Source organism: Urocampus carinirostris, chromosome 6, assembly GCF_059441175.1.
Source record: "Urocampus carinirostris isolate Australia breed hairy pipefish chromosome 6, RoL_Ucar_1.0, whole genome shotgun sequence".
Lineage (NCBI taxonomy): Eukaryota > Metazoa > Chordata > Actinopteri > Syngnathiformes > Syngnathidae > Urocampus > Urocampus carinirostris.
This window is the reverse complement of record NC_142354.1, coordinates 12,961,335-12,984,752: the sequence shown is the minus strand read 5'-3', so window position 1 is coordinate 12,984,752 and position 23,418 is coordinate 12,961,335. Positions and strand designations below refer to the sequence as shown.

Genomic DNA, 23,418 nt, shown 5'->3' with positions numbered 1-23,418 from the left:
GTCAGAGCGGGCTGGATAGATCCAGACCGGCTGAAAAGAACCAACTACTGGTCAGAGCTTGGTTTTCTTGCAAGTAGCAAGAACATTTACTTAAGAGGCGAGGAAAAGATTGCAAGAGCATAATTTATCTACACAAAATAGCTATCAATAAAAATGGCGACGAGCCATAGCCTACAGATATATGGCTGACATGAAAGGCTAGAGAAGGAAACAGAGAAAATTACAACCCACAGGGATTAGCTGTGGAAATTAAGTGACTGTTAAGTGCTAAAAACACGACCGGGACAAGCTACTTTCACAAAATCTTTCGTCTTCTGGGCTCCTGTAGTTTTAAGATGACAGTCAAACATGTCAGCTTTTCTATAGGGCATGTCAAGTTGTTAAATGTAATCACAAATTTCTAAAAACCGTCGAGTCTTAAAACTTGTTTATGAGATAATACATGTGGTTTTGCTTATTATTTGAACAAATAGTGTTTTATATGAGGGAATGAAATGTTTACACCATTAGAAGTCGTTATACTGTATTTTAAAGAGTGGGACACTATAAATTACTAGCCTGAGTGTTATGATTAGACAATTCTTATAAGATCGACAGTCGAAGAAAATGACAAATAATTTTACGACACAACGTTCCTTACTTTTGTTGATTTACTCTGTCATTAGCTCTATCATGCAGATAGGACAGGGACAAATGAAGATATTTGAGGGTTAAATTTAAGCCTCGCACACAAGTTATAGACCCCTACAAGGCCTAGATTTGCGGTGATCAAATTTCATTTTTTCAAGTTTTTAAGACTAGACTTGAAGCCTGATTTAAAACGTAATCGCCTAGAAAAGACAAAAGAAAAACAATATCTAATAAGCAGGCTATACCAGGTAGTAGAGATTCCCCGAATTTTCAGCACCGAAAATTGTTATGACGAAAATGACCAAAAGTGCACTTTCTGTTTTGGCCAAAAGAAAAGAAAAAAAAAAAAAGGCTTTTGAAAGAACACTGTTGTCAATATGTCAAATCCTGCTAAGATGGCTTTCACACAATTGTAAAAAATAATCCAAATAATTCAATGTATCACCTTCTACTAGCTCTCTTGATTTAAATTGTAAATATTCCGCAATAGATAGAGGATTGAAAATTTGTATTTTTGGTAATATTTCCAAACCCAAAGGTGCAGTAAAAAAAGTAAGCAGACAGCAAGGATTTTTACACTAATAGAGGTTGCAATATAATATACACTGGGGTTTTTAAAACTTTAGTTAAGGTTCAGATTTGAGATATCCTTTCATGCATTATTAAAGACAAATAGTCTCTAAAATAACAATCTCACTATACTGTATTGATGTAACCCGAAACAATGATAGCAGTCCATTGAAAGATGTCAAAGAGCGCTGGAGGAGCTACTTTGGAATGCAGATACTAAAGACACAGCAGGAAAGCAGGCACCCCACCCTACATGCAATTTAACCAATTTTGAGTGACCTCCACCATTTAAACTTGAGAAGGGAAGCACGCTGAGGAGAGGGATGAGGTGAGCAGAGAAACCGAGATCACAGTGCCCTAAAGCAACCCCTTTGAGAGGAAAGATTCCCCCGACCAGACCAAAATGCAAACGTTACTTTGTAGTACTGTTTAGTTGCATTTTCTTTTGACATCAAAGGGTGAGTGGAGAGAAGCGGTGCGCATTTGTCAAATTCAATATGTTCTTTTTACTATAGTGACGTTCCAAAGAGTACGTCTTGGAGGGCACCCACATCTGTTGCACATTACGTGCCGGCCGTCAACATCGTTGCCGGGGACCTAATTTAATATTTTTTCGGTTTTGATCTTCCACCTTTAATCACTGGCTCTCGGGAGGATCGGCTTTCCCCGAGAAATTGTTCGAGAGCAGAAAGCAAATGTTATTCCAGCGTGTTTATGGAATCATGCATGCGAAGAGAGGACTCGCGCACAGAGAAAAAAAAACGCTCGGCCGTGTCAGACGTGGGAGAAAAACCGCAATCGGGTCCGTGAGCTGTCGGGACATTCCGAACTGGTAATTTAAATTTCTCCGCCGAGATGGTTGCGGATGATATGCGCGATGGAGGCGAAACGGCGACGGGGGGGAAGAAGGCTGTGCGCCACAGGATCGAATTGAGTTTCTTTGAATCAGCACCGCTGCTTTTATGAAACCGCCGTTTCTAATACCAAAGCGACGTAGCAAAACAAAAAGTTGGTTATGAGGGACTGAGGTGAGCCGGCTCATGTTTGATGGTCGACATCGGGCGCGACTTAAAGTCCAGACTCCCTGAGGGAAATGTAAAGTGCTTCTTCAATGTGCCTTTGAAGAGGTTTGTTTTCACGGGAGCTCATGTTAGGCGAAAGAGCCCGTGCTATACAAACAGCTATCTCGACATGGGAAATCACTTCTTCTCCAATGATAAATTTCAATCGTCACTCACCAAACATTGATATACAGTACAGTAGTCCCTCGATTTCTGCAGTTGATCCATTCCATAACCACCAGTATGAAGTGAAGTAAGAATCATATACAGTGGCTTAAGAAACAATTTGGCCCCCTTGAACTTTATGACCTTTTGCTACACTTCAGACTTCAAACAAAGATATAAAACTGTAATTTCTTGTGAAGCATCAACAATAAGTAGGACACAATCATGAAGTGGAACACACTTTATTGGATATTTTAAACTTTTTTAACCCCAAAAAAAAAAGAAAAAGCAGGTGTGCAAGATTCAGCCCCTTTACTTTCAGTGCAGCAAACTGTCTAGAAGTTCAGTGAGGATCTCTGAATGATTCAATGTTGATCTAAATGACTAACGATGATAAATGGAATCCACCTGTGTGTAATCAAGTCTCTGTATAAATGCACCTGCACTGTGATAGTCTCGGAGGTCTGTTTAAAGCACAGAGAGCATCATATAGATACATACAAGGAGAAAACTGATCAGGGATGCAGCCAAGATGCCCATGATCACTCTGGATGAACTGAAGAGGTCTGCAGCTGCTGTGGGAGAATCTGTCCATAGGACAACAATCAGTCGTATACTGCACAAATCTGGCCTTAATTGAAGAGTGGCAAGAAGGAAGCCATTTCTAAAAGATATCCATAAAAAGTGTAATTTAAAAATGGCCACAAGCCACCAAACATGTGGAATAAGGTACTCTGGTCAAATAAGACCACAATCGAACTTTTTGGCAACAATGCAAGACGTTATGTTTGGCGTAAAAGCAGCACAGCTCATCACCCTCAACACACCATCCCCACAGTCAAACATGGTGGTGGCAGCATCATGGTTGGGGCCTGCTTTTCTTCAGCAGGGACAGAGAAGATGGTTAAAATTGATGGGAAGATGGATGGAGCCAAATACAGGACCATTCTGGAAGAAAACCTGACGGAGTCCGCAAGAGACCTGAGACTGGGATGGAGATTTGTCTTCCAACAAGACAATGATCCAAAACATAAAGCAGACGCTACAATGGAATGGTTCACCAAAAAAACATATCAAGGTGTTATAATGTCCAAGTCAAAGTCCAGACCTCGATCCAATTAAGAATCTGTGGAAAGAACTGAAAACTGCTGTTCACAAACGCTTTTCATTCAACCTCACTGACCTCGAGCTGTTTTGCAAAGAGGCATGGGCAAAAATATCAGTTTCTCAATGTGCAAAACTGATGAGAGACGTACCCCAAGCGACTTGCGGCTGTAATTGCAGCAAAAGGTGGCTCTACGATGTATTAACTCAATGGGGCTGAATAATTTTGCACACCCACATTTTTGTTTTTTATTTGTTAAAATCTTTTAAAATATTCAATAAAGTGTGTTCCACTTCAATATTGTGTCCCACTTATTGTTGATGCTTCACAAGAAATTAGTTTTATATCTTTATGTTTGAAGTCTGAAATGTGGCAAAAGGTCACAAAGTTCAGGGGGGCCAAATAGTTTTGCAAGCCACAAATTTTACACACACACACACACACACACACACACACACACACACACACACACACACACACACACACACACACAGGAACCTCCACAGACGAATTAAATTAGTTCTAAGAGTACCTTCATAACCAGAAAACATTTTTATGTTAATGCTCTAATTCGTTCCAAACCCCGAAAAGTACAGTATATTTTTCTAATAAATCATAAAAGAACATCAGAACAAAACAAATATACCATATTTTCCGCACTATAGGGCGCACCGGGTTATAGGGCACACCCCCAAAAAATAGTTTTTGGTCCTATATCTTCCATAGATAAGGCGCACCGGATTATGGGGGGGGGGGGTTTAGGGGTTTTAAGGGTTATTTAGCTTGTTCATAAATCATTATCCATTATCCGTTATCGGTCAGTTCATAATACGCTACAAAGCCTAGGAGCCGGGACACTTAAGGCGCTACAATGGGAACGACGACAAAACAGTCAGATGATTCAGTCCAACTGATTACCCCCTTAACATTACCAAAGCTTGCAAAGAAGCAAATACGTGTCGTAGACACGTGCGGATGCGGTGTCCGTACGATGTCACTCAAATGCATCATTTCAAATATCATTCGGAAGGTTAAAGTCTTGGGATTCAAGAAATGCCAAACATTTCTTAGTTTCTATTTTCTTTTTCGCTCGCAACTTTACTGTGCATATGACAATAAACACTTGGAATTGAGTTTAATTCACTCAACTCATCACAGCAACATCAAGATCGTTCTAAAACAAGATACCGGGAAAATATAAAGCCGCATAGCTCACCTAAGTTCTAACGTTCAATAATGATACGCAATCGTGGTCTTCTTACAACCGTGAGTGAAGTAAATCCAGGAGAGTAAATTATTTGCAAATACAGACTAATAAAACATGTTTCTTTATGGTGTACTTTAGCAAGCTTGCTACGCCATTGCTAAACTCGGCCAATTGCAAGGTTTGTTTTGGCCATCTAGCCAATCCGAGGCTCCGAATAACTTCAGCCAATAGCGATCGATTTAACGGATGATTGACACATCTTTTTTGGCCAATTGCAGGGTTTGTTTTGGCCCTCTAGCCAATCCGGGGCTCTGAATAACTTCAGCCAATAGCGATCGATTCAACGGATGATTGATACATCTTTTTCGGTCAATTGCAGGGTTTGTTTTGGCGCTCTAGCCAATCCGAGGCTCCGAATAACTTCAGCCAATAGTGATCGATTTAACGGATGATTGACACATCTTTTTCGGCCAATTGCAGGGTTTGTTTCGGCCCTCTAGCCTATCCGAGGCTCCAAATAACTAGCCAATAGTGATCGATTCAAATGATGATTGACACATTGGTTAGCAAATGAAACGCCGGTATATAAATCCCAGCATACACCGCGGACTACTCCACGTTCGGGGGAAAATCAAGTCGGCGGCTGTTGCGTAAGTTGCGAGACCTAGTGATTTAATGTTGATCCATAAATAAGACGCACTGTATTATAAGGCGCATGGTCAGCTTTTGAAAAAAATTAAGACTTTTAGGTGCGCCTTATAGTGCGGAAAATACGGTAATTACAAATTAGATTACTTAACAATAAACATTAAACGAAAGGCACCTGATGTAAAAAAAAAGAAAAGAAGAAAGGAAATAATATTCATCTCTCTATTTGCCACGTGGTTATTGAAAAACTGCATGCATGCACACTGGGTTGCCAGGCAGATTTGGGGGGAGAGGGGGAGAGAGCGAGACACACATGTTACAAGTCGATCTAAATAATACTTTGTTTATTTTAGTGAGTGACATGAATGAAATTATTATTTATTAAATAACTTAAGTTAATTTAAAAGCAACAACAATTTGGGAAATGACGCCACTCGTCCTTGCCACTCCGATCGAACATTTTCATTCGTTTTATATATGAATAGATAGACCCGAATTGAAAATGTTTTGATTTCTTAGGAAAGGATTGTATAATGAATGTGCGATAATTAGCAGGCCAATCGTTATATAACACCGATAATGGTCAAATATGAGGTTACAATTATCATCCCGATAGAATAAAACGATCAAAATAAGTTTCATTCAATTCAATTAAAAGGACATGATCATCACTTGACGCCATGCTATGATATTCTATGACCCCACACTACTTGTTGAAAGGACTTTGAGCATTTATGTTCCTCATTATAATATATTTTGATATTCTAAGCAGCAGCACAACTTGGTTGTGTCTTTTTTCTATCTCTTTCTAAATTGCTTGAAACATTTCTACTCTCTGCATCAGGATGTGATGATTCGGTTTTATTTATTATGGGTAATAATGAGTGATTAAGATGCCACTTGATACGTAAGGCATGTATGACATTAAGCATCAAAGCACTTTTATTAGGTCTAGAAATGACATATGTTCACAAATGTCAGTGGGATGGTGCTCATAAAAATATCTTGAAATTATAGTTATTACTGACAGAGAAAGTAATTATTGATTGAAATGATAAATAAAATCAAACTCCAGTCTCAACACGTAACAAAAACAACAACATAAAAAACAAATGAGAATGATTTTTATTACTTACTGGTAGGAAAAACATTATTGTGTATCCCTCAATTGTAAGTAACAAAAAAGTAGCAATTTCCATACGTACATTTTTTGGGATTGCTGACTATTTTATATTGAGTATTTCTTGTATGAGTGATGATGCACAATAAAATTCAATTTACGCTGGGCTGAAAATACATTATTAACTAAACACTAAAAACATCTTTGACTGACAATAAACTAGGAAAGGATAGAATAAATGTGACTATTCAATCATCATAATTATGAAGGAAAGCATTTTAAGCTAGTAACTTATTAATTGTTGAAAAATATATGGCAAGGTAAAGCCACCAGGGAGCAAAGTAGGTGTCATTTTCAAGCAGACTTGTTCAAACTCATGGAAACAATTCCAAGCATCTACAAGCACTTCACCCGAAATTCAAGCACGTTTCAATGATTTCATATCACTTGACACAGTGTTTTGCGTCACTCGTGTGCCTATTTATGATAATAATAGGCTTTATTTTCGTGAATAACAACGTTGTGAACAGTTTTGCGGCGAGACTAGACGTGGCAATCCATGACAGACATGAAATAAAAGGCTTTGAAGAAAAATCTAAGATGAAAAATAATATTACGAGGGGCAGCACAGCGATGCAGTGGTTAGCGCGTGTGCGACACAGTTCTGAGGTCATGAGATCGAACCTCCTGTGTGGGGTTTGCATGCTCTCCCCGTGCTTGCGTGGGTTTCCTCCGGGCACTCTGGTTTCCTCCCATATTCCAAAAACATGCATGTCAGGTTAATTGGCCGGTCCAAATTGTCCCTAGGTGTGAATGAGCGAGCGAATTGTCTGTCCGTGTGTGCCCTGCGACTGGCTGGCAACCAGTTCAGGGTGTCCCCTGCCCACTGCCCAAAGATAGCTGGGATGCACCCCTGCGACCCTACTGAGGATAAGCGGTGCAGATAATGGATAGATGGATAATATTACGATAAATATGCAATATTTACTTGGTAGTAGGTATACAGTACTGCCTTAGCCTAAGTTGAGAGCGTATCAGAAGTGCAATAACTGAAGAGTGAGACGCTAGTGTGTACACATAAACTACAACTACAGAGAAAGTTATGTGATTACTTGAACAAATTAAAATTGAAACCTTTCGCAGACCACTATTTCACAATCTCTGAGGAGTATGTGTCGGCGCTAGCTTAGCTAGCTCGAGGAAAAGACTAACCACTTCTTTCGCCTTCGGAGAAAAGCCGTTCTTGGGTCTGCTCCGCTTAAAAATCTCATCTTTCGTAGAATCAAAACCGATTCCGATTGCCTTGTTTCTGGTTTTGACTGTTTTGACGCTCGCTTTGAAAAGTAGAGTGATATCCACAGCCATGTTAGCGCCTCAGGATTCCTCCTGTAAACAAATCGACACGTCACCGGGATATGACGTCACTTTTACGCGACACTTCCTCTAATTATATGGAGGAAACAAAAGGCTTAAAACCTCCCTGAAGGGTTTCCTTTTGATTTAATATTACAGCGTGTTTGGAACTTCATTTTTTTTTAACCCAACTGGATTTTGTGTCTGTTTGAAATTTTGCATCACTGGAAATGTATTTGAAGCCTTTGTTTAATATCCATTCTGTGATATAAACAGTAGGAGCTGTTGACTTTAATGGAGTTACATTGGCGACGTGTTTGAACCTTTTTATAACGTTATATACAGAAATACATACTGTAAAATCCCATTAATTAATCATGCCACTCCAACTTGAGGCCATGTCAAGCAGGAAGCGTCGACCTAATTGGACATACCAGGAGTGTTATCTCCTTGCGCAGCTCGTCCATGAAAGAAAAGATGTCATTAGAGGGAAGTGCGCGAATGGATTATACGACAAAAAGCAGGCCTGGGACGATATAACGCACACTATCAACTCGACTTTTCCTCACATGCAGAGAACAGTGTTCGACTGCAGCAAAAAGTGGGACAATCTTTGTGCAAAGTCGAGGGAGGAGATTAAGCGACAGAAGATGCAAAATGGCACAGGTGAGTTTAACTTTTCTGTGTTCTACATGATTACGCATGTTTGATTCAAGTTAGGTAAACACTAGCAATTAAAGAAATCCGTACATTTGAACATATTGCAACCTGCAAAACATTATTTAACCTAACAATGTAATTGTTCATTTTTCCGAAATCAGGAACTGGGAGTACATATTATAAACTAATACAATCCTCTTCTACCAACTATATTTCAAAACCAATACGCAATATTGAGTACACAAATATATAATGAGTTTTTTTTCCAAACAGATGATGACCTTTCCCTGCATCACTTCAGTGGTTTGACCCAGATTGTGATTTCTGTGATGAACGCCTCAGTCCTGCAACAAGATGAAGATGACTCCTCCCAATCCTTTGACTCTGTGGAAAGTCAACAAAGCAGGTCAAGCACTATGGACCAATTTTCCAATTTCTGTAGTACCATTAAAAGATAAAATCCACTGGTAATTATGTATTTTGCAGAGCCACAAATATATCTGCAATCTACATATGCAATTTTTAATATTGCGTGTGCATTTATCAAGACACATGATTTTTAGATCTTGATTAAATCGCGAAAATAATTCTTTTTAGATAAATATCTGCTCATGTAGGCATGGGATACAAATAACACTAATAAGTAGCTTACATTTTCTGTTGCAGGAAGTTCTTTCAATTACAATTTACCACTGGGGAACACTACCTTAATTTTTTCATGGCCCTTCATAAATGTCTGTAATTGATTTGTAATCCTTGCACTAATACACATTTCATAGTGCCCCGTTTAGGTGTAGCATGCACCTGTCGCTTGGACTCGGCCCGTATGGTGTGATGACGCCTCATATAACAATGCAAACAAACCACACACCATACAAACTAACGCCTGTTGCAGTTGATCATGAGGGAAAAAGAAATGCAATGGCAAAATGAAGTCACCAGAGAGCAGTGTCTGCGTCATTTTTAAGCAGACTTGTTGAGAAACATGGTTACAATTTCAAGCATTAACAAGGATTTCAAGCACACTGCATCTTAAAAATGTATGAAACCCATAACTGGCATAGCCATACGCTCGAACACTGCAATACAGATTATTAAGAGAAAACTGACTCAAATAACAGAGTGACACAGAATGAGTAGATTGAACGATGCTGAAAATGTTTTTGCGACGAGAGCATAGATTACACGAGTTTACAAATTGGCAGGTTGGCAGTGAGCATAAATATTTGAACACCTGTGTATCATCTAGAATTCTGTCCCATGAAATACCGGTTTGTCAGCCCAATAAACCACCTACATTGGATATTACCGAATCTTACTGCAATATGTATTCTGTGTAGCACTATTTAGTTACTCTATATAACACGCTACAGTGGGCATTTGCACGTCACACTGGGTATTTGTATATTGTATTCTTTTGGCTTTATTATTGTACTGTTCTCAGCTCAGGGATGCTGCTGGAAATGTGAATTTCCCTTAGGAGATGAATAAAGTATCTATCTATCTATCTATCTATCTATCTAAAAGTCCACCTGCTCTCCCTGTTTCATCCTAAATCAGATGCACCTTTTCATCCCATACAATCAGTAAGACTTTAACTTCTAACATGGTGAAGACCAAAGACACCAGCATGCTTTGGGGGTGTTTTTCTGCACATGGGACAGGACAAGTGCACTGCATTAAAGAGAGGAAGACTGGGGCCGTGTATTGTGAGATTTTGGGGAACAATCTTTTTCTCACTCAGAGCATTGAAGATGGGTCGCGGCTGGGTCTTCCAACATGACAACGACCCAAAGCGCACAGCCAAAAAAAACAAGGAGTGGCTCCGTAAGAAGCATATCAAGGTTATATCATGGCCCAGCCAGTCTCCAGACCTGAACCCAATCAAAAATCTTTAGAGGGAGCTCAAACTCCGTGTTTTTCAGCGACAGCCCAGTAACCTGACTGATCTAAAGAAGATCCTTGTGGAGGAGTGGGCCAAGATCCCTCCCGCAATGTGTGCAAACCTTGTGAAAGACTACAGGGAACGTTTGACCTCGACCTCTGTAATAGCAAACAAAGGCAACTGTACCAAATATCAACATTCAATTTCTCAGGTTTTCAAGTAATTGTTTGCAGCTATATCACACAAATAAATCGTTCAAAACTCATGCATTGTGATTCCTGGATTTTTCTTTTCAGTTTATCTCTCTCACATTGGGCATGCACCTACGATGAAAATTCCAGACCCCTCCATGATTTCTAAGTGGGAGAAATCATAAAATAGCAGGGTGTTCAAATACTTGTTTTCTTCACTGTATATTTTCAATTTTTGGGCGCTCCTCTAGCGTGGTGATGGCCCTGAGGAAAAAACTCTGAGCCTGTTAGTCCTTGTTTTAAGGAACTTGTAGCAGGTCAAGAGGTAGTGGCCGGGGTGAGAAGAGTCTTTTATAATGTATTTTATTTTGTTGTTTCCCTTTCAGCTGCACTAAAGACGCAAGCATCTTGATGAGCGGTGACCACTTTAAAGTGAAACACGAACAGTCCGATCTCGTGCTGCCTGTTTATACCACGGATGCCTCCACAACTACACCAGGACAAGAATCCACCCCTTTTTGTCATTTTCCCAGACAAACGACAACACATTTTAGCCCTCAATATCCTCCTACTGGCTCTGGTGAACAGTCAAACTCTCATTCTCATTTTCCCTGCTCACATGCAGCACATGACAGTACTTCACAAGAAAAGTCTGATTTGGAAATGTCGGTGTTAAGGAGACAGGAAGCAGTCCTAAGGCTTCAAGAAGAGTATTATACACTCAAAATTCAGTGGATGAAGAAGAAAATTGTAGATTCTCCTCTACAAGACTGAAAAGATTCTCCATGGTGGATCTCAAGCTCTTCCCTTTTGGCTTGGCACTTAATAGTAGAGTTGTTTAGCATGTAATTGTTTATTTAATGTGAATACATTGTAAACTCTCTCTGCTGGGTTTGGCGGTCCAGCCCTGATGCAATTAATGGAAGTTAGAAAGTAATAACTGCTCATTCAAAACTAGTTTATTGCCTGTTGGTAATTAACTACAGTTTAAACTCTTATATAAATATACTGTACTTCCTACTATGATTCATTTCAATCTAATTTTGCATCAAAATCTTAAAAAAATAAATGCTAGATTTATGTATTTGTAAAGACCTCTTAGTATTTAAAGACCTATTTTCCTCAAACAATTAATTTATTATTTTTCAATTTCAAGAGAATGATTTTTTTATATGTCAGATTGGATCTTCAGAAGTAACAATTGGGGTGCATTTCATATATTTAAGATACACATTGTATTAGTTAGACCACTTTTTCCCACAAAATATTGCCTAAGTCAAGATTTTTTTTTTTCCTGTTTTAAAAAACAAGCCATATTTTTGTTGTTTTCAATGAATGTGAATCTTTGAAAAGTAAAAGTATTCTCAAAGTTGGACATTTATTTGCTTGGTTTACATGTTCAATGACCAATGGTCCTTTTGGAAATAAATTATTATTAAAACTACGGTATTTTAACATTTTTTTGTTACAAAAGTTCTCAAGGATATACCTGTATTGTTTTTCTTTTGGTTAATATTATTATTATTATTTGTATTTTCTTTTTTTTGTATTTGCTTGTCTTGCTGTCGGTCACCCCTACCGAGGGATATGACCAGGGTAGATAGATAGATCGAGTTATTACTTGTGGGTACAAAAACACGATAACAATCGAAAAGAAACTTGTGATGATCAAAAATACCACTAAAGCACACATATCGTTACCCTGGCTAAGAAATATAGCCATAACCAATCAACGATCGGGACAAATAATAAGAATAAGGGGAAATTAAAGCAAAGACGTCTTGCAAGGGCATGACAATCCTTGTAAGTGGAAGTTTTAAAATCAGCCACTAACTCCAATGTACCAGCTAAAGTCATGTCACACCAAAGGTAAATCAAATTTCATTTTTCTTTATATTTACCAATAATTCTTTGTAATCATTTACATTTATATTACAAATAAGTAGTGCAGTACTTACTATATACAATTTTGTTACAAATGCTTAATATGTATATAACATTTTAATGTTTTTACTGGCGTACTAGGGTTAGGAACGCCTTAGCTAATTACAATAGGTTTCACCATTCGACAATTTCACCTTGCAATCCCCACCTCACACATTATTGTCATATCCTGGAGTTCGATTATATTCAGGGTTTGTATGTGTGCTTAAAAGTCTAAGAAATCATTGAATTTTAATGTTGTTTTTCTACAGTGTGGATTATTTAGCGGCTCATAGTGGTAGAAAAAAAAAATATATATTTTTTCAAAAACAAAATTTTAAAAACTCAAAACTACATGGACTACGATATTAAAGTGCCTTTTAAAAAAAAATACTTGTAAAATAAGGTATTTGCATTTATTTTACATGACATTCTTTGATCTGTGCAGCCCTTTGAGACTCTTTGTAATTAAGGGCTATACAAATAAACATGACTTGACTTAAAAATTTGAAATGTGCTTGAATTTTGGATGAAGGGTTTGTAAACGCTTGAAATTGTTGCCAAGTTACACTGGTCTGCTTAAATATGACGCAGACACTGTTCATTGTTGGCTTTTCTCTGCCATTGCACTTCTTCCTTCGTGATTAACAGCAGCTGGCATTAGTTTGTATGGCATCCTATGAAGCGTCATTGCCCCTTACGGGCGTGCCCAAGAGGACAAATGCGTAAAAATTCGTAATCCTTGCACTAATACACATTTCATAGTGCCCTGTTTAGGTGTAGCATGCCCCCGTCGCTTGGACTCTGGATGTAGGGTGTGATGACACTTCATATAACGATGTCAACAAACTAAATGCCATACAAACTAATGCCTGCTGCAGTTAATCACCAGGGAAGAAGCAATGTAATGGCAAAATAAAGCCACCAGAGAGCAGTGTCGGCATAATTTTCAAGCAGACTTGTTGAGAAACATGGCTACAGTTTTAAGCATTTGCAATGATTTCAAGCTCACGTACGAACCCTGCTTCTTAAAAATGCATGAAGCCCATATGTGGCATAGTCATACGCTCAAACACTAATGCTGTTTTTTTGAAGGTTTGAAAACTGCTTGAATTTTGGGTGAAGTGGTTGTAAATGCTTGAAACTGTTGCCATGTTTTACATGTCTGCTTAAATATGACGCAGACACTGCTTATTGGTGTTTTTTATCTGCCATTACTCTTCTTCCCTCGTGATTAACAGCAGCTGGCATTAGTTTGTATGGCATTGTCCTATGAAGCGTCAATGCCCCCTACGGGTCATGCCCAAGAGGACAAATGCATACTACACCTAAACAAGGCATTATGAAATGTGAATCAGTGCAAGGATTATCAAGTAAGGTCATTTATAATGCGCGATGCAAAAAATTAAGGTAATGTTTCCCATTGGTAAATTGTAATAAGACGATTTTCCTAGAACTGAAAATGTAAGATACATATTCCCGTCATTTTCTCAAAAGTATCTACAAACGTATTGTTCAGATTGACAAATATATTCACGATTTACTCAAGATCTAAAAATCATATGCCTTGAAAAATGCACAAACAGGATTGAAAGTCGCGTATGTAAATCACATATATTTGTGGATCTACAAAATACACCACTCACACTGTATTTTGTCGTTTAGTGGTCCTGGAGAAATTGACCAAATGGCTTTGAAAGTCCTTAAAAAGTGCTTGTATTTGGCCATGAAAAAGGTGTATGGACCCTGGTACTTACTATATGCAATTTTGTTACTCTTGCTTAATATGCATACAACATTTGAATGTTTTTACCAGGGATTCCGGGGTTTGGACCGCATTAGCTAATTACTTTAGGTTTCTATCCCCCAACGTTTGAAAATTTCACCTTGCGATTCCCACTTCTCAACAGATTAATTTCATATCTTGGGGTTCTACTATGTAGAATAAAAACATAGGCTTTTTCAGCCGTTTTTCTGCATTCCTGGGTGCTATCTCTTTCCGGGGGTAGTGTCAGTGACAGTATCCATTCCCCCTTGCGGAACCTGACGGATGAGCAATGTTCTGGAGTGTCCTCTGGGCAAGTACCCCTAAGTGCCTCAAAAAGAAAGTCCTTAATCTCCACTTTCTCTTTGTTTGCGGTATTATCACAGACGTCCGTCAATACCGCTTTATCTTCACAAGACTCATCATGACGTTGTCTTAATTCTCTCAAAAGGTTTCTTATCTCGGTTTTGCCCTGGAGGATGTGTCCTCAGACAACCAGAAAAAAAAGGTAATTTAAGTGAGGGTTTCAAAGACTTCTCCATGTGTTGCGTTCATGCCTGTTGAGTCTTGTTTCTCGTGTTGGGCGTGTTACTAAAAAAAGTAATTAGATAGTTACAAGTTACTTCATTTAAAAAGTAATTGTGTACACCCCACATTACTGACACTCATTCTAAGGTTGTGCATTACTCTAAAAGTAAGTAATTACAAATTAACGTATATACTTTGAACCGACTCCCCAATACTGCCTACAAATACCCACATAATAAAAGAAATGACAGAAATGTGTTCTGATGTGTTATCAGTAGAAGCAGTGGGCTTTTCATATTCATCGACTTATGCCTTCTTCAGGGTTCGTACACCGTTTTCATGGCCAAATTCAAACACTTTTCGAGGACTTTTAAGACAATTTTCCAACCCTCTCCTCCTCCCCACACACTGCCTACAATTTGCTGCTGGTGACACACAACCCAAAATGCACGTACAAACAATTCCCCAATATCAGTATCGTCACTGTCACGGTTGCCATGGTGCCCAATTGGCCCCGCCCAAGGGGGCCAGCTGCAGCTTGTTGACAGATTGGCTTCCTGTCAGTATTGAAACTCTGTCCTGTCAGTCCCCTTTTGTCGGTCCGTCTACGAATCTCCGTTTTTACACGGCAAGCCCTTTTCCACCTGTCCTGTGTTTTTGCTCCTGTTTTTCTCCCGCTACGATCTGTTTGACCTCGACCACGTCTGCTCTCCCGTCCCGAATTACGACCTGTTTTGATCTCGACCACCTCTGTTCTCCCGCCCCGAATAACGATCCGTTTTTGATCTCGACCACGTCTACTCTCCTCTCCTGGTTTTCGACTTTTTTGCGTCCCGACACCGCCATCGCTCGCCACGGAAGTTCCACTTCCGCGTCTGAGCAACCTACTCCCCGCGACCAGCGATCTCCGGATCGTGTGTGCGCTCCTTTCCCTTCTCCTGACAGTTACACTTATTTCTGAAGAGCAGAAAGACACTTTACAACGGTCACCAGATGATGAAAAAGCTGTATCTGAGTCGGATTAGGCGGCTTCTCCTGCTACTGTAGCCACAGCGACCACTAATATCTGTTGGATATGGGGGAGGAAACCGCAACCCCAAGAGGGATGGGTGCCGTAAGGCTGTACTTTCCCACGACACTAACAGGAAGTAGTGCCCCGACAAACCAAGTGGTTAAGGGATTTGTGAACAATGATATTATAGTCCTAAATACAGCTTAGATGCGAGTACATACGGTAGGGAGAATATCAGAATATTGGTAGGGAGAGATTATGCGTTCTTGAGGCAGGGTCGTTGTAACTTAATTCAGTTGTATTTTGTAAGTAGATATAAACACGCCCACCCTTCAGGTATGCTGTGTACAGCCTAGTGTTGCTAGGAGTTTGAAGATTGCAAAGAAGAAATTATCATGGAACAGACGACCTGAAAAGAGGTGAGCTGTTTTTAAAAAGTAGAAGAGTAACATACCATGGTGTAACGACAGTTGAATTACAAAATGTTATTAACTCATTCAATGCCAGATGTTTCTCTCAAATGCGAAGAGCCTGTGCCAGCCAAGGCCTACAGCAAATTTAGTTTTGTAGCTATATCAGCATAGGACACATCAAAATAAAGCTTCAACCTTCATTTATTATTAGAAAAAAAGTATGTCTCTAGCTTTTACCATAGTTTAGCAGACAACAGTTGAAGATTACTGTTTTCTTGAAAATAACCGTTTCCAAGAAAACATCTGAGAAAAACGTATTTTTTATGAAAAGATGCATTTCAAGCAGAACTTTAACATTTTTTTCGCATTTGTGATACCTCCAATATCTGAACAATGCTTTCCAAAAACACAGGGGAACCTTTCTTGCGAAATAACATTATTTTGCAAGAACACTGAACTTATGCATGAACGATGCATGAACTTTAGAAGAACCTTTAAGCACCTGATGTTTGTGATATGATCACCTGATTACGGTTACCATGGCAAAGCACAAAACGTCAGTCCTCGCTGTCCTGACAATGATGAAGGGATTACATCATTTTTTTAGAAAGAAAAAAGATTGAAGCATTAACTCTCTGTACTTTTCCATATCTTCGGTACTCTGACCACACTGCTTTGTTATGGCGATACTTGCCATACGGTGCCATCTACACACTTCCATCACTGGATACAGGTAGCAAGGCTAGGAAGTGGGGGCTTCCTTGATGTTTGGAAAAAGATCTGATCAGAGCCACTCCAACCATCTAATGGTGATTTATCATACTGAAATCATTCCCAGAGGTTTGATACTTACTGATAAGCTCCGCTAAACCCTTTAGTTTTTTTTAAACAGAAAACGAAAGCATACAATGCTTCTGAAATTATATTTAAACACTATGGCACTGAACGAGTTAATAACACATTACAGTACTCCTTTCGAGAAACATAATTGCGTTCTAGGAACCCGTTCCTTTATAACGCATTACTCCTACAACAGCTCTTTGCACGCAGTCTACCACAAACAAGTCTGCTCTATTTTCTCATTCAGGTTTTTAATAGGGGAAAATGAGACGCGTTCCATAACTGCCCCGGGCAGTTGACGGCAGTTAGTCTTGAAACAGAAGAGGAATGTCCTGCGAGCGGAGGAATTGGGAGTTTACCTGTCACTCGAATCGCTCTTCACGGCCCTCTTCCCATGACGTACGATCCAGTCGGCATAAAACCCACTCATTCACCTCGCTTCGGTTTGCGTTACGTCAACCGGGCTAACAAAAAAGCTCTTTGAGCCCTCGGACAAAATGATTTGATTGAGTTCTAAATCATCCGCCGATTCTACTTTGCCGTTTTGTCACACGATATCTAATTATAAAGAGAAGAAAACCGAGACTGTAGTTTTATAAGCCGAGCACAGGGTTGGCAGGACGGAGTGTAATGGTTTTATGTGGCCATATTAGTCAGTACTCACGTTCTGGATGGGAACCAGCAAGCATTGCATGCAAGGTCACGCGCATCCGAGTTTGCCTGCAAAATAATAACGCGAAACATATGTCCGAGCACGCATGTCGCAATCGCAAATGAAGACTTTCCATAGTGCAGCCGCTGTTACAAATGTGCACGTTTGTTTGGATTGAGAAGGGCAATGCCCATTACTGAAACCACCTCGGGCCACAACGTGCCTGCGCTGTGGCTCGGCCGCAAATTATGCTTTTATTTAGTTGCTAAAAAGACATCTGGGAAAGGAATTTATCCTATTTATTTGTATTTTAATTTTAATCCTCATACAAACTTTTGATCAAAGGCTAAGTTTGAATGGATGGGCTCAAAAATGACAAGAAAAAAAACAAAACAAATAAATCACTATAATGATATAAAATACCATTTTAAAACAAAAATCGTGTTTATTTGTATGCCGCTTAATTACAAAAAGTCACAAAGGGCTGCAAAGACCACAGAATGGTTGGTTGGATCCTTAACCACTAGGGTCGTAGAGGCACCATTTCCTGTGGTGTGTCTTGGAGCAAGTACAGCCTGGTGGCGCCCATCCCTCCCCAGGGCAACCTATGTTTCCATCCAGTTTTGAATTGGGAACCTTTTTGCATGATAGGCGAATGTGTGTAACCACTGTACAACGGAAACATAACGTTTGTTGGATCCCTTTACCACTAATGTTGTATAGGCACCATCATTACACCATCCCCTGATGTAAACCCTACATGAGGGAAAGGAAATGCTCAATATCTCAGAAGAGAAAATAACTACAAAAACTAGATATTTAAAGGAGAAGTACGCAATTTGGATTTTTTTTTAACGCAGCCGCCATCTCCAGGTTTTTGCCATCATTGCAGGGTTTGTCAAGCTCTTTATGTGGCACGTGCTAGTACGTGCATTTCTTAGACATCCTCAAATAAATTTTAATTGTTCATCTTTCTAAGGGTTTGGGTTGGCGTTTGGAATCTACTTGAAACAGGCCTTGTTTACAATCACCATTTTTAACCTACACTACATACAAAAAAATGCAGGAGTAAGAACATTTCAATAAAACTGTTCTGCTTCTGTATTAATTCATTTCATGCAGAAACATATATTTGGTTAGAATATTCTGGTTTACTTTTTAATTTTGTATATGGCCTTGTTTTTTTTTTTAAAATTATATTGTATTGTATTCAGTATGCGCTGTTTTTCTTTCTATATCTTTTAAATTGCTCTTTGGGAGATTTTCTAAATATGTATTTATTTATATATATATATTTTTGTATTCATTATGAGTTATTACTTGTTATTTTTATCTCCATCAGTTTTCAAAATTTAACTTTTCTGAATTTATATTTATAAAGCGTATTTCATCGCATTCATTATGTTATTACTTATTGCTTTTCTTTCTTTTGATTAATGTTATTATTTTATTGTATTGAATTATTTTTACGGTAGGTCATTATTTATACCTAATATGTTTTGATTATTTTCCGTAAATTACTTCATTTACACTTTTTTTGTTTTATGCATTTTTTTTATTAATTCGGTTTATTTTTTTTTTCCATTAAAATGTTTTTATTTTATTCACCGATATCATTCATTTAGTCCTTTATTACTTATTCCTTTATTACTCCCTTAGGTACTTTATTTTAGGTCTGTCTCTAAAATTCCTGTTGATTTATCACATACTTCAACCGGAATTGTAGTGTTTCAAAAGGCCTCGCTACTAGAGTCAAGATTAAAACATTGTGCATATGCCTAACTTGATCATTTTCTGCAATAATCTTTAAAAGAAACGTCAGAAATTGCCGTGCCAATGAAATGGGATCCTCTTTGTAATTAAAGCCAGAGAAAATTGGATCATTTTTTGCCTGGACAGCTTTCACATTCCTACCTAATATGGCACTTGAAGCTTTTTGAAGTAGCTTGTATTGGTTTCCCAAATTATACCTTTCATCAGTCAATCGTTTCCAAAAAAGAAAAAAAGGAAAAAAGATGGGCTGATGTTTCAATCCGTTGTCTGTGTGCCTGCCCGTGTTATCAAGAACACACATCTGCCATGCACTCAATTATACCTTATATAAGACGTGATTTTTTTTCATAAGGTCTGGGAGAAAAATCAAGTTTGTGATTGCTGAGTGGACCGTTTAAGGTTAAAGGGGAAAAAAGGGTTTACAACTACAATTCTTATAAAATGAACATGGTTCACGGATACCATAAACCGCTAGGGTCGTCGGGGCACCACTTCCTATTGTGTGTCTTGTGCTAGTGCAGCCTAGTGGCGCCCATCCTTCTCCAGGCCCTTTTTTGGGGGATTGGGGTCCCCCCCACGAAACACTTATAGAAAATCAAAACATAATCAAATTAAGGAGAGGTAGAGAGTAGACAAGACTTAGTCGTGCTCTTACTCCTATGAAAAATCTAAACATTTTTTCATTAGAGAGAGCCAGAGATGAAACACGAAAATATTTGTATTACTATTTTTCTAGAAAATCTAAATATATCCTAACTAGAAAGAGGTAGAGAGGAGACAGGACCAAATTGTGCTATTACTCCTTTATAAAAGCAAAACATATTTTAATGAGAGTAAGAGAGGAGACACGACAAATTACTACTTCTTTAGAATATCAAAAGATATTCTAATTAGGGGGCAGGACAGAGGGGAAATGACAAAATCCAGATTTTTTTTAATACAGTGAACCCCGGGATACGACATTAATGCCTTCTAAAGGTGGGGTTCGCAAAGGGAAATTTCAGTATAGTGAAGGATGGAAACCTACTATAATTAGCTCAGAAAGCTGGTACCCCCGATAACAGCATTAAAATAACAAATTACCATCATATTAAGTACTCCTTATATGCAGTATCATGGTTCACGGATCCCTTAACCACCATGGTCGTGAGGGCAACACTTCCTGTGAAGTGTATTGGGCAAGTACAGCCTGGCGACGCCCATCCCTCTCCCGGCTGCTTTTTTAGGTGGGTATGAGTTGTCTCCCCCAAAGTCTGAATTTATATAGCGCTTTTCAAGTCAATGAAGACCACCCAAAGTGCTTTACAATGTGCCTTACACTTACCCATTCACACACACATTCACACACCAATAGGGAGTCAGCCATGCAAGGCGCCTACCTGCTTATTGGGGGCATTACGGATTCAGCGTCTTGCCCAAGGACACTTCGACATATAACGCGGAGGAGCCGGGAATCGAACCTGCGACCTTTGATCCCAAGACGAGCACCCTACCTCCTGAGCTAATGGCCAGTGTGCAGGGGACACCCTGAACTGGTTGTCAGCCAGTCACAGGGAACACAGAGACACAACTGACTCACTTATACCACATCTAGGGACAATTTGGACCGGCCAATTAACCTGACATGCATGTTTTTGGAATGTGGGAGGAAACCGGAGTGCCCGGACCAAACCCACGCAAGCACGGGGGGAACATGCAAACTCCACACAGGAAGGTTCGATCTCATGACCTCACAACTATGCCGCACACGCACTAACCACTGCGCCGCCGTGCTGCCCCATTTATATCTAGTTTTACAAAATTAGAGTAGGTGAATTCTTAAGATCCTAGTAAACTTGGTTGGTGTATGGAAACAGAACAACAAATACAGATTCCTCTCCTGTAAATAAATCATTTTTCAAAATTTTATGTTGTGTTTACATTTATGGTATCCACTTCTTCGGCCAGGCCTGTACCTGAAAGCCATTGCCTAATCCTGATGTGACGGAATAAATTGCCATTGACCATCATTTTTAAAACAAATTTGTGACACTTGCCGTAATATTTTCTTCCTTATTAATTGACTACAGTATGCAGCTACAATAGAACGACCTCCTTATGCATCACTCATACCTGTCAAGCTCCAGGGCGCCATGCCCTTACAAACTGTCGTATTTTCCCTAACAAAATAATCTTACACCATTTTTTTTCCAAACATGTTTATTTATGAAGTTTAACATGTTATATTGTACATGTGTTTTGTTATATCATATATATTGTTAATTAACATTTTGTTGTGAGATACTGAGTTGCTCGACATGAATAAGGTTTATTATAAAAAAAGTTAAAAAATGAAGTAGCTTGGACGTTCACTGTAGAAGGAAAAAATACATGCAAATATAATTAAGTACAATAATAAATTTTCTTATTCAAATTATGAATTCATTTTCTGCATTAAATCATTGTTGGTAATATACTGATTAAAGGGATAACCACAAACCTGTCTTTTTTCATTTTCTCCTTTTATACTTCCTTTTATTCTTAACTTCTTTATACAGAATAATAATTCGTAATATAATACATGAAAGCAAGTGAGCCGTTTGAGAGCCGGCTCTCTTAAATGAGTTGAGCCGAAAAAGCTAGTTCTCTAAAAAGAGATGGACTTCCTTTCACTACATCAAACCACTCGCTTCGTTTGCAATGAAAAAAACGATACAGAGATTGAGGCTTCCGCGGCAAACTCCTTTGACTTGATTGATTTTCCGTTTGGTGATAGTCGGTGTAAACCGGATGGTACCCATAATTGACAAATTTGCATTTTTCCGTACAGATTTTCTCGTACGTCGTACACGTCTTAAAATGCATAATAAAACCGTACAAGTTGACAGGTATGATCACTTGGCACGTCTATGACATAACGTAAACAAATTCATATAGGCGCTAGCAACTTCTGTCGTTTGTGATAAAGCCAAAAGAAACGAGCGAGGCCATGGGAAAGCTCACCGTTAAGACAGCGTGAAACTCTTAGGCATTTAAGTTGTCCGATCGCCTCGAAGGCCAAACGGCGTCTCGGGCCAAAAACAAAAAATTGGAAATGTTTAACATGTCGGATTTGAAAAGGAAATGTTCTAACGCAAAAATGCTAAATATTGTGTAATTACTATCATACAACCTTGGAAGAGTTGTTCCGTTTAGAACTTAGCTTGATGTGAAAAGCTATCAAGGACCCGACTGAAATCACGTCAAACAGATGATTAATAGTGTTGTTTACTTCGTCCTTCAACTATTGAGCTGAGGAAAGCGTTTCGTTCTTCTAATGACACAAGAAAACAAGTATTTGCTGAATTCATTATGCTGACATATTCAGGGATCAGAATGGAGATTTTCATTTTCAGCTGAAATAGCCAGGGTCCAGGAATAAAGCAGGGCGGAGCCCCCCCAGACCCCCCCAACAATGCGGCCAATTTTTCTAACGGCCGCCAGGGTGCGCCAGAGCAATAAAGGAAAGAGTGAGACAGTCGGATTTTGAATTTGTTTGCTACGCAAGAGAAAAAGTGAAAAAGTCGGAATGCCTTTGGGGTTCAAAAACAGCGGAAATCCGCGGATCCGCGGAAAATTCTGATCCCTGCATATTTTAGTCGGGTTGGTAACAATTAATTCTTATGACGGAATATACAGAGATAGAAAAAGTACAGACGCTCACCTACTTACGACCATTCGACTTACGAAAAACAGTAGATAAGAACATTTTTTAGGGATGTCGAAAAATATCCGGACATTGCTGTAAGTTAGATTTAGTATCATGTGCACCTTTTTCCGAGTACAGGACATTACTGTAGTGCTTCTTTCCGCCACTACCGGCGTGTGGCGCTATGAGAGGTCACTAGGCATCCACCCCGAAGAAGACATCCGGCTTCCTCTTCCGAGTTTGTGTGTAA

The 23,418-nt window shown here is 39.0% G+C and overlaps 2 protein-coding genes across 2 annotated transcripts in view; one reads left to right on the top strand and one right to left on the bottom strand.

The window, feature by feature from the left end:
* Positions 1–7,929, bottom strand: part of stx18 (syntaxin 18) — a 28,735-nt gene extending 20,806 nt beyond the window's left edge. Inside the window, exon 1 of the mRNA XM_088337914.1 lies at positions 7,719–7,929. Coding sequence (XP_088194040.1) covers positions 7,719–7,871 — 153 coding nt within the window. The 5' untranslated portion in view covers positions 7,872–7,929. The remainder of the gene's footprint in view (positions 1–7,718) is intronic.
* A 17-nt stretch (positions 7,930–7,946) lies between these two features.
* On the top strand, positions 7,947–12,039 carry LOC148363850 (uncharacterized). The gene is made up of 3 exons (XM_088337915.1): positions 7,947–8,525; positions 8,793–8,925; positions 10,982–12,039. The coding sequence occupies exons 1-3, from the start codon at positions 8,237–8,239 to the stop codon at positions 11,367–11,369; spliced, it is 810 nt and encodes a 269-aa protein (XP_088194041.1). The 5' UTR covers positions 7,947–8,236; the 3' UTR covers positions 11,370–12,039.
* The last annotated feature ends 11,379 nt before the right edge of the window (positions 12,040–23,418 follow it).

What these genes read in the sequence shown, in the direction of transcription:
- LOC148363850 (XM_088337915.1), top strand. Translation starts at nt 8,237, where the DNA reads ATGCCACTCCAACTTGAGGCCATGTCAAGCAGGAAGCGTCGACCTAAT. An exon ending in GAAGATGCAAAATGGCACAG is followed by an intron (nt 8,526 to 8,792) that starts GTGAGTTTAACT and finishes TTTTCCAAACAG; the next exon opens with ATGATGACCTTTCCCTGCAT. An exon ending in GTGGAAAGTCAACAAAGCAG is followed by an intron (nt 8,926 to 10,981) that starts GTCAAGCACTAT and finishes TTTCCCTTTCAG; the next exon opens with CTGCACTAAAGACGCAAGCA.